Source organism: Panthera uncia (genome assembly GCF_023721935.1).
Source record: "Panthera uncia isolate 11264 chromosome E2 unlocalized genomic scaffold, Puncia_PCG_1.0 HiC_scaffold_19, whole genome shotgun sequence".
Classification (NCBI taxonomy): Eukaryota; Metazoa; Chordata; class Mammalia; order Carnivora; family Felidae; genus Panthera; species Panthera uncia.
The window spans coordinates 11,389,280-11,401,530 of NW_026057588.1; the positions used below are offsets into that span (position 1 = coordinate 11,389,280).

At 44.5% G+C, this 12,251-nt stretch overlaps 1 protein-coding gene across 1 annotated transcript in view; it reads right to left on the reverse strand.

Moving 5' to 3' along the window:
• Positions 1–12,251, reverse strand: part of LOC125916150 (zinc finger protein 234-like) — a 69,436-nt gene that overhangs the window by 42,521 nt on the left and 14,664 nt on the right. Inside the window, exons 5-7 of the mRNA XM_049622314.1 lie at positions 9,266–10,657; positions 2,377–2,487; positions 210–275 (exon numbers count right to left, since the gene is read on the reverse strand). Coding sequence (XP_049478271.1) covers positions 210–275; positions 2,377–2,487; positions 9,266–10,657 — 1,569 coding nt within the window. The remainder of the gene's footprint in view (positions 1–209; positions 276–2,376; positions 2,488–9,265; positions 10,658–12,251) is intronic.

Sequence of the window (12,251 nt, forward strand, 5' to 3'; positions counted from 1 at the left end):
TCTCTCTCTCTCTCTCTCTCTCCCCCTCCCCAACTCACCCACACACGCTTTCTCTCAAAATAAATAAACATAAGAAAGAAAGAAAGAAAGAGAGAGAGAGAGAGAGAGAAAGAAAAAGGAAGGAAGGAAGGAAGGAAGGAAGGAAGGAAGGAAGGAAGGAAGGAAGAAAGAAAGAAAGAAAAGAAAGAAAGATGCCAAATCCCACTCACGTGGAACTTTGCTGTCAGTAGCCAGGGGAGTCACTCTTTCCACCTCTTTGCAGCCCTTTCTGAGAAATCAGGCTGGGGAAGAAAAAAAATAATGTCATGAAATGCCATGATCATGTCACTGTCCTCAATAACAGTGCAATCTAGGCGCCCCACCTGGGGTGACTCAGCTGGTTGGTTGTGCAAGAGACTCTTGATTTCGCCCCAGGTCGTGATCCCAGGGAAACCAGAAACCACCTCAGGTGATGACAACTGCCCTGACAAGACCTGCCGCAGACCCAGACCACCCAGAACTTCTGAGCTAGACCCCCAACCCGTGCCTGCACAGAGTGGCTTCTGGACTGACCTACAATTACCTTTACCTCATTATAATCCTAAAATTTCTGCCCAAGGAGGAGCCTCAGCCTCATGTACATAACACACAACATATAGGCATGTTTCCTTAGGGCGCATGCTCATCCCTATGCCTGCCTCTACCTACCATGATAAGCCTTCCCTATCTAAATATCCATCCTAACCCTAAACAAAAGGAACCCATCCACCCTCTTTTGGGGATTCGCGGCTGCGGAAGCTATTCCCCTGTGACTTCCTTCTTTGCTTGCAAATCAAAGTTTTCTTTATGCAACAACTCAATCTGGTAACGTTTCTGAGTCACCAAGGTGGGAACTCAACCTTAGTTCCATTACTACCGGCACCTTCTGAAAAGAGAGATTAGAAGGGGCCCAGGATGGGGCGCCCGAGTGGCTCAGTCAGTTGAGCGTCTAGCTTCGGCTCAGGTCATGATCTCACAGTTTGTAGGTTTGAGCCCCACATTAGGCTCTGTGCTGATGGCTTAGAGCCTGGAGCCTGCTTCGAATTCTGTGTCTCCCTCTCTCTGCCCCTCCCCCACTCATGCTCTGTCTCTCTCCCAAAAATAAATAAAAACATTAAAAAAATTTTTTTTTTTTTTAAAGAAGGGGCCCAGGATGATCCAGCAACCTGATCCAGCAGGAATCAGAGAAGAGCAAAGATCACCGCAGTTGGATATGTGACCCTAACCTGGGGGACCCTAACCCTAGCTGGCGAGCGGGGGCGGGGTGGGAAGGAGGGGGCAAGAGCATCTGGCTTTGGGGAGGTCCCAAACAGACCCCACTTGGTCCCTCGCTGCTGACAAAATCCGAAGGCAGAGAATCTAGTCCAGGGGAATAAGAAAAGAATTTATCTCAGTAAGGCGAACGCCAAAAGACTGCAGACTAACGGCTCCAAGACTGTCTTCAAAGTGCCTGAAAATACGTCCAAGTTTATGTAAGCAAAAGGTGGGGTGAAGGCGGGCGGGTACTGCAGGTGGGCAGCGAAGGTCAAATGGGATTACTATCTTGGGGTCAATCACAAACGGGGTCTTGCTGGCGCAGGGCAGCCCTTACGGCTTGAGGGGTTAGTTTAGGTTCGCACCAGGGGCTGCTTTGCCCCCAAGGCTGTGCCACCTGCGCCAAGAGACAAGCTGGAAAGAAGCCAGCCAGAAAGTTTGAGGTCAAAATGGAGGCAGCTGAAGTCCTCTTTCACCACCTCTTACAATCCTGGAACACCAGGAAGCACAGGCACGCGTGGGTGTAGGGAGGCGGACGGGGCGAGCTGAGACAAGCAGAAACTCAAGCCAGGCGATAGGTGACCCCACCCCACTCCCCACCCCGGGCCTCGGGACCCACCACGAACGCAGAGACTCCCCCAGAGACGCACACCACTGCCTTCCCCCCCGCTAATACCTGCGTGCTCCGCTCAGGCTTTTTTCCCCCCTAAGTCGCCCTGTCGCTGCAGGTTCCAAGCACAGATTCAGGAAGTTTGGAAGCGCTGGGAGAGGCGGAACTGACGCACCGCTTCCATAGAAAATTCAGGAGCAACCTCCCACTCCCCCAGCGGAAGTGCCCGCGAGAACCTGGAGCTTCTGGACTACATCTCCCAGGATGCACCAGACCCGCCTTCCTGAGCGGAAGTGAGCGCGACTACACGGAGCGCGGGGACTACATCTCCCAGAATGCTAAAGGCAAAACGTTCTTAGGCTCGCGCTCCTAAGCAAGTTGCGGCTGCTGGAAGCTCCTTGTCTACGCTTCCCCAAATGCCAGAATGGAAGGGGTCACGCAGTCCCGACTTTCTAGGTGGTAATACGGGTTTCCTTGTTAAGAGTCTGCGTTACCTCTGTCTGAGTCCTCAGCGAAATTATGCCATGGACACGACTTCCGAATTCGAAATGCCTCCAGTTGTGACAGGAGTGTTGTTGGAAAGGGATTAGGTGAGGAGGTACAATCTTCAAGAAATTAACGGGGAATGATTGCTTAAGGGACACTAGACGACTGAGAGGGGGAGGATGTTTAATGTAATCTGACGATATGAGGCCAAAACAGAGTTCAAAGAATGGGTGAGGGAGAATTATGCGGGAGGGGCGGCGAGAAGCGAGGAAGTTACCCGCTTCTACTCCAGACACACCACAGACTTGGGAGGAATTTAGGGCCCAAGTGGAAGCTTGTCCTCATGGAAAAGCACGCTTCCCTTATTTAAACTGTATATTAAAATTATTATCCCGGGGTGCCTGGGGGGCTCAGCAGGTTGAGCATGTGATTCTTGATTTGGGCTCGGGTCATGATCTCAGGGTGGTGGGATCCGGCCCCACATTGGCCTCTGCGCTGATCAGGGAGCCTGCTTGGGATTCTCTCCTTTTGCCCCTCCCGTGTGTGTGTGTGTGTGTGTGTGTGTGTGTGTGTGCGTGCGCGCGCGCGCGCGCGCGCGCTCTCTCGCTCACTCTCTCTCTAAAATAAAATTTTTTTAAAAATTATTATCCCTACTTTGGAGGTGAACATGTCAAGCTTCTGTGAAGTTACAAAATTGTCCAGTATCTCAAAGCAAGGGTAATAGCTGCAGAACTTGACATTGGAGTTATTCTGACACCCAAAGCCCATGATTTAAAGGCAAATCACGGAGGAGGATTCTGTAGGTGGGAGAGCATATTTTAGTATTAAGAGTTTTTTCCTTTATACTTTCTGATAAAAATATTTTATATTTTATAGTTATTTTATTGCATATAGTTAATTTTAAGAGATGTATGTTACTAAAAACTAAAAATAGTATGAAGCAAAATAAGAAAAATGCACCTAGAATCCTTCCTCCTGAAGATAAAAATTGTCTCCCCATAAACATATATCAATATATATCTATATCTATCCATATCTAGCTAGCTAGCTATCAACATATATATTTAATTTTTAAAATGAAGTCTCGGGGCGCCTGGGTGGCTCAGTCGGTTAAGCGGCCGACTTCAGCTCAGGTCACGATCTCGCGGTCCGTGAGTTCGAGCCCCGCGTCGGGCTCTGGGCTGATGGCTCAGAGCCTGGAGCCTGTTTTGGATTCTGTGTCTCCCTCTCTCTCTGCCCCTCCCCCGTTCATGCTCTGTCTCTCTCTGTCTCAAAAATAAAAAAAGTTAAAAAAAAAATAAAATAAAATGAAGTCTCAGGGTGCATGGGTGGTTCAGTTGGTTGAGTGTCTCACTCTTGATTTTGGCTCAGGGCATGATCTCACCGTGGTGAGATCAAGCACTTTGTCAGGGTCTGTGCTGGGTGTGGAGCCTACTTAAGATTCTCTTTCTCCTCCTGCCCCTCTGACCACCCCCCACAAACACACAATCTCTCTTTCTCTCTAAAAAAAAAAGTAATTGAAAAATAAAATGAAGTCTCACGTTCTATATCCATATAAGCTGATCATTTTGTAATACCAGTTTTGAAAGTCTGGGGGCGCTTGGGTGGCTCAGTCGGTTAAGCATCCGACTTCAGCTCAGGTCATGATCTCGCCGTCTGTGAGTTTGAGCCCCGCGTCGGGCTCTGTGCCGACAGCTCGGAGCCTGGAACCTGCTTCGGATTCTGTGTCTCCCTCTCTCTCTGCCCCTCCCCTGCTCATGCTCTGTCTCTCTCTCTGTCTCAAAAATAAATAGAAACATTTAAAAAAAATTTTGCAAAAAGTCTAACTCCTTCCAAATGATGGCTGTAGAACGTTACACTGGATGGACTGAGAACTAAAAACGAAACGGCCCGACATCTGGAAGCTGGTGTAGCCCTCGAAGCTAGGCCATGTTAGTCTCCTTTGGGACATAAATGAATCACAGAACACCATCCTCAAATGAGCGTTCTCTGAGACCACGGTAAAGTGAGACGAAACAAGTCCCCTTCTTAATTTTGTCGAGGTGCACACAAAAACGAGGTCGCTGTGCCATCACACGATGCCAAGCATCCCTTTTTTGCTAGATGGGTGACTGCTACTTCTTTGTCACTTGGACCTTTATTCTTGTTCCAGGCAGCCTTCCCAAAGGGTAACACCTATTGAAATACTCACTCTTAGAATTCCTCCTGCTTTCTGACGGTAGTTCATCTCCAGGAACCCTGCTTCTTTAGGCCTCCCCTAAACCACCCGAACAAAGCTCAAATCCTAGAGTAGATTCTTTCTGACACCCTCTTTCTCTCGTGACGCTTCATGGTTTTCCCTGGTGGGTGTACTCCACTGCAACAAATAATAAGCCCAACGTGTCCAACTACTGGTGTGTTTCTGGATGAATTAAGCGTTTTGGCACATCCCCTGAGGAGTAGCAGGTTTGCTATTACATATGGTCCTTAGGCTTGCTTGCAACGCTGGATTTTGGCTGGTGTCGGGGAACATGGGTTTGGGAAGACTTACTCCGTCCATCACTGGTCAGAGCTGTTCACTGTGTCTCAACTGCACAACAAGGTTTCTTTTGAACATCCGCTTTCTCTGTTGAAGGTTTGAATTTTGTCACCTGCTAAGTAGATGGCGCCTACATGACCAGCCCTCATTAAGAACCCTAGGTTCTCAGGGGCGCCTGGGTGGCTCAGTCGGTTAGGCGTCCGACTTCGGCTCAGGTCATGATTTCACGGCTCGTGGGTTCGAGCCCCGCGTCGGGCTCTGTCATGACAGCTCAGAGCCGGGAGCCTACGTCAGCTTCTGTGACTCCCTCTCTCTCTGCCCCTCCTCCACTCACTCACACGGTCTGTCTCTCAAAAATGAATAAACATTAAAAAAAGAAAAAAAAAAAGAACCCTAGGTTCTCAGGGGTGCCTGGGTAGCTCAGTGGGTTGAGCATCCAACTTTGGCTCAGGTCATGAGCTCAGTTTGTGAGTTCAAACCCCACATTGGGCTTGCTCCTGCAGTGCAGAGTCCACTTCGGATCCTCTGTCCCCCTCTGTCCCTGTGCCTCCCCCACTCATGCTATCAAAAATGAATATTTTTTTAAAGAACCCCTTTTAAAACCCCTTTCTTTTGTAGTCCTATTGTAGACATTTCACACATGTATTCTTTCACTGAAATATAGTCCTAAATCCAACTATATTCTGTGTCCTCTCAGCAAGTCACAGAACCTGAAGGTGGTAGAAGGGACCCTCAAGCCACTATGCAAATTGAGATAGCATGGATCGCAGGATCTAGTATTCTGTGGAGATAGAGCCCAGAAAATTGATGATGAAAATGAATCTATTAGATACACTTTGTAAGTAAACCCCTCAGTCAATACACTTAAAATATCACCATGGCATCCACGGAGGTTGGAATGGCATCCAAAGCTTCTTTCTCCTTAGAGGCTCCAATACTATAATGCTCTGTAAGATCCCTACCCATGCACATTTTTTCTTCAAAGCATTTTTCTTAACCTCCACAACATAACCACTTTACTATCTCCAGTATTTGCCTGCTCCCTGGCTTATGCCTCAAGATGAATCTTGTGCATCAAAAACAAACATGGTTGACCATACTCATTAGTTTATCTGTGAATACAAATTGTGTCTTATTCCTTAGTTTTGATCTTTTCTGCCATATGATAATGCAGAACAATCTTAGTAGGTGACCCAACTATAAGGGACTCCTAATCATCTTTCAAATTCTATTGTAAGTTGCCAGTTTGATCAAATTGATGTTCACTGAGAAATAAAAACACACAGTGGAATTACAGAATGGAAAACGCCACCAAATACTCCTTGCCAAAGAATATCATTTAGAGTATCCATTTCTGTGTTATGTATGTATATAAACACATAATACACAGAATTATGAATTTATTACACTAGGAAGGCTATGGTCTGATTTCACAAAGCTTTTATTATGTTCTTCTCCTGCTATTACAGGTCTTTGACATTAATTTAATGGCTCCATGTTATTACGGGAATATATGAAATTTAAACAAATTCTTATTGAACACTTGTTATTTCCATTGTTAAAACTCTGTGACGTTATTGATGTGGTATTCATTTTTTCATTGTTTGAATCTCATACTATGTTCCTATAGTATGATTTCCAGATCGAAGTTGCATGTTACACATTCTGAAATATACTGCTTTTCAAAAAAATGTTTTTATTGTCACCAAGAAAAACATATAACTGTCATTTCTGCACCCTGTAATTAATGTATTTGATGCAGTCACCAAATCCCAAATTTTTCTAGTATTTATTTTCATGGGGATGAGGGGAAAATATGGGAAGCTGACAAATTAAATATCCTTCAAATTGGCATAAATTTCTACCACAGAAGCTTGATTAAAAAAAAAAAATCCTACAACAACTAGAAGGCAATCATATCAAAGACTACATGGAAATGCAGACATTTAAAACTCAACGACAAATTCAAAATTAAGAAAAATTTTTTATCACTACTATATAAATCTGATGTTTTTAGTGTTTCTTTGAGCCCTTGCCTTAACTTTGTTGAGAAAATTCAATTAAGATATGTGCAGTGGCCAGTTATTGTGAAGTTAAATTGTTTCAGTCTGCAATGTGAGAAAAATCACAAGAGTTCAACTGCTACTGTGTAAACCATGGGCTATGAGATCAAGACATGAAAAATAAGAATTCAACCTCAGAACACAGGCTGATAGCCAGAGCCAACCATAATAGGAAACTACCAAAATAGTGATGTGGAACACAGTACTAAGTGTATTTCTGCATTTCAACTATTTGTTCCTCAGAATTATTTATTAGTTTTTTGGTGGTTTCCTTTTCCAGATACAATTTGTAAAGATTGCACATTTTTTGCCTCTTTGGTTCATTTAAAATATTTTATCACTTTTTGCCATTTTAACAAACATGTATCTTGGTGTGGACATCCTTGGGCTGACTTTTTGGGTGGATCTCTGTGCCTCCTGGATCTGGTTATCTGTTTCCTTCCTCACATTAGGTGAGTTTTCAGCTATTATTTCTTCAGGTAAAATTTCCGCCCCCTTTTCTCTTCTTTTGGGGTCCCTTTAATGCAAATGTTATTATGCTATTATGCTTGATGGAGTCATTGAGTTCCCTATCCTCAATCTCCATGATTTTCTTCCTCTCATTTGTGTGGCTTACTTTCCATTACTCTGTCTTCCAGGACATTCATTCATTCCTGTTTCATCTCACCTTCTTCTTATCCCATCAAGTGCATTTTTAATTTATTGTGTTCATCTCTGCTTGGTTCTTTTTAATCTATTAAGGGTCTCAGTGATGTCCTCCACTCTTCTCAAACCCAGTGAGTATCTGTGATCATTACTTTAAATTCTCTGTCTGGAATATTACTTATATCCATTTCGCTTAGGTCTCTTGCTGTGGTGTGGTCCTGTACTTTCATTTGGGAGATATTCCCATCTCATTTTGTCTCCATGTCTATTTCTGCATATTAGGAAAGTCAGCTGTGTCTCTTGCTCTCGAAGGTAATGCCCTTATGAAGAACAAGTCCTGTAGTGCCCCGCAGTGCATGGTCTCCTGTTTCCTGGGACCTGTCGCTTCAGGGGCAGGGTCTCCTATGTGTGTTGCCTGTGCCCCAGTGCTGTGTCCTGGGCTCTTTTTATTCAGTCTGGTCACCTGCAGAGGCTCTCTTTGCCTATTGTGGGCAGTGTTTGGTCCCAGCTGGGTAGAGCCCATTTTAATGATATGTGTTGGTCTGCTTGTGAAATGAGACCTGTTGAAGCTGCCACCTCTGGAACTGATATTCTGCAAAACACACAGGTCAGGAGACAAGGTAGGTTTGCTCTGGTCTTCACAGTGCCGGGACTGAAGCAGGTGTGATTGGGAAAGGCAGACCCACCAGAGCACAGGGGGGCAGGGGCTGGTGTAACCAAGTTAGGTAAGGAGTGTGGGTGCCGTGCTGGTTCCAGCAGGTACCCATGTGCTTATGCTGGGGGGGCCAGGGAGGGAAATGGTTCCCTCCTTTGTTCCCAAAGGAGTGTCCCCGTGACCCCTGCCTCTCCAGGCCACACTCAGTAAATTGCTCTCCTTCCTGTCTGCCCCTGGCATTTGCCAAACTTGATTCCTGGTTGTGTCTCCACCAGCTGTTCATCGTGCTCTCCCAGAGCCCAGCCCACAGACACTGGAAATCCAGGCTTTAAGTCCAGCTGGCTGCTAAGAACTCATGCCATTTGGCCCCCCTCGCTTTCAAAGCCAAGTGTTACAGGGATTCATCTTCCCCATGTGGGCTCCCCAGTGTGACAGTCTGTTTTTTGTCTTCTCTACACCCCTGGTTCCTTCCCCTCCACAGACGGCCAGTCTGGCTCCCTCCCGAACTGCATCTTTGCCCTTCCTACCTTCTCTGATATGGCCTCTTCTCTACCTTTAGATGTTGACTTTGTTCTGCCAGTGTCGGGGTCAATTTCTGGGTTATTTACGCTGATGTGAGTGTTGTCTAGTTGCATCGATGAGAGGAGAGGAGCTTAGCGTCCTCCTACTCCACAATCTTCCCTAGTTCTCTCTTCCTTTTGATTCATTTAACAAATGTGTACTAAGTGCATACACAGAGTGCTATTCAATGCTGATTGTATAGACTCAGCAGCAAACAAACTCCCTGCCCTCATGAAGCTTCTATTTCAGGGGACATCGATTTTAACGTCCACCATTAGAATCTGATAAAGGCCTAAAGAAATTATTATATTTAGGCCTTTTTCTTGAGTGATAGCTACAACTGCCAAGGTTCTTGTACCTTGTACACTGCACCACTTATGTGACCTTGGGATCACCAGGACGCATTCAGCTACGGCTGAAACATTCACTTTAATGAAACAAATGTTTTCCCTCCTATGAGACAGAATGAGATTTATCCTCAACGTGGATTCTGTGATGAATTTTAACATACGAACTGGAACTGAACTGCTTACTGCATATCTCACACTTGTAAGGTTTCTCCCCTGTGTGAACTCTCTGATGAGATTTTAGATGTCCAGATTGACTGAAGACCTTACCACACACATTACATTTGTACGGTTTCTCTCCAGTGTGGACTCTCTGATGAACTTTAAGATTTGAGGTCCTAGTGAAGTGCTTACCACATGTCCTACAGGTGTATGGGTTCTCTCCCAAATGGACACTCTGGTGCACATCAAGATCCAAGCTCGTCTTGTAGCCCTTCCCACATTCCTCACACTTGTATGGCTTTTCTCTGGTGTGGACTTTCTGATGAGCTTGCAGGCACGATTTCTGACCAAATCCCTTCCCACATTCTTCACATTTGAATGGTTTTTCTCCACTGTGGACTCGCTGATGTGTCAAAAGGGGTGAGACCCACCTGAAGCTCTTCCCACATTCCTTACAATTATAAGGTTTCTCCTCTGTGTGGAACCTCCGATGATAATAAAGATGTGTCCTAGAAAAGAAGCTCTTTCCACATTCTTCACATTTGTATGGTTTCTGTCCCATGTGGACCTTCTTATGGATACGAAGACGTGAACGCCAAGTGTAGGACTTCCCACACTCCTCACACTTGTATGGTTTTTCTCCCGTGTGGACCACACAATGACTATTAAGTGCTGATCTACGACGGAAGTTCTTACCACAGATATCACACTTGAATGGCTTCTCCCCGGTATGGACTCTCTGATGGTCCTGAAGATGGCAAGCATTAATGAAGGCCTTTCCACATCCCTCACACTTATAAAGTTTCTCTCCCGAGTGTAACCTGCAATGATTACTAAGTTCTGATCTACGACTGAAGCCTTTCCCACATTCCCCACATTTGAATGGCTTCCCTATGGTGTGGATTTTCTGATGAGTTTGCAGGCATGAGCTCTGACTGAATTCCTTACCGCACTCCTCACACCTATACCGTTTCTCTCCCAGGTGAACTCTCTGATGAATACGAAGCGCTGAGCTATAAAAGAAGCATTTCCCACACTCGCGACATGTGTGAGACTTCTCCCCTGAGTTTATGTGTTGAAGATCACAGTGGGAGGTATCACTAAAGATCTTTTTGCACTCATTTCCCAGGGAAGTCTTCTGGCCTGTGTGGGTTATAGACCGTGCTGCCTCAACGTGGCTGGGTAAATCCCATTGTCTGTGGAATTGAGAACTCTTTATCATGGAGTCGTGACACCAGGTTAAGTCATCTGCAATATGCTGCCAGATTTGCCAGCAGGAAAGTTCTTCATGTGGTTCCACTTTAGGAATAGTCTCCATCTTGTGTTGGATTTTGTCTCCTAAAAGACAAAGAATGCAGAGATGTGGGCAAATGAAGGCTTTATTCGGTGTCCTCAAGATTTAACAGTTAGGAAAGAGCATGAGAGTTTAATGAACCCAGGGACTATTCCCTACATCCTTCTAGTGTGTACCATGGTCTCTGGTTTAAATGCCTACAGAAACCAAGAGGTAATCCAGTAGGGTCCTATCCACTAAGCACCAATGAAACAAATTTAGAATCATGCTAAGCCTCATATGTAATGGACAAGTTAGAAATCAAAGAATTAACAAAAATGATAATGATACATATTAATTTTGTGATTTCCACTCAATTTCATAAATCGGTGTCAATTCTTAAATAGTAAAATATGCAGCAAATAAGTTATATAAACAACGAGGCCTGTCCTCAACATCAAAGAGACAGTTCTATGCCCCTGGAATGTCATGCCTGAAATGAGCACAATAGGGACTTCGGTCACATTAGATTACTTTAACAGTATGATTTAGGGATGACACTGACCACACCAGAAAAACTAAGAACATGATGTTGGGCGGGGCTTTCAATCACCTGGTGGCATGGACCAAGAGACTGAGAATAACCATATGAAACCATTCAGTCTACACTGAATGGTCATGTGACAGAGCTCCAATAATTACTCTGGACACTGAGCATCACATGAGTTTCCCTAATTGCCAATATCCTGTGTATAACCGTACACTTTCATTTTGGAAAGTAACACAATAACACGTCCCTGATTCTATGGAGACAAGACAATGGAAACTGCGTATGGTACTTCTCTAAACTCTCTCTCCTATGCTTTTTCTCATGCCTTTCCTGCAATAAACTAAGCATAACAGCTTTCAGTGAATTCTACCAGCCCTTTTAGAAAATTATTCAATCTGAAGGCAATTTTGGGAACCCCTCAAACTTTTAGTCGGTGTCAAGTACAGGAGGTCTGTGTGAACTGTCCCTCGAAACCTTACAGTTGCTTAGACTCTTTGCAATCCTATATATCAAGCACCCGGAACTGATTTTATCTATATGTTCTAAGTATTCCCGCAAATTCTACACAATATGTGTAGCTCATCTTATTTTTGTGCTAATATATGTAGTAACTTAATTAAGATACCTGAAATTAAAAAGGGACAGGAAACTGCAGTTTTACTGTGAGGTCAGAAATTTGTACCCCACAGGAGTACCCACAAGGAGTGTGGTGTTCCTAATGAAAGAACTGGAAGATGGCAAGAACCGCGAGGGGTGGAAAGGATACATAAAGGCTTATGCACCGGTTTCTTCTGAGGCTTCTGGACTGTCTCATACTAAAGAGAGTGTGGAAAATCTTTGGATGTAGAATATTGGGCTTTCACATGAGTTTTTCTGACTGAAAACTATAGCCTTTTAGTTGGCTGTAAAATAAATTTAAAATCATTCAATAAGCATTTAGAAAAAAAGGGACAGAAATCATCAGAGTATCATTATTCATAGGAATGGGGTGATTGCAAGAATTCTTATAAAGTCGTACACATAAATCTACACACAAATGAAATGTTTCTTTTGGATACACCGAAAGATGCATTTCCTAGTAGGGCTTGTGCTCTAAAAAGTTTGAAAAC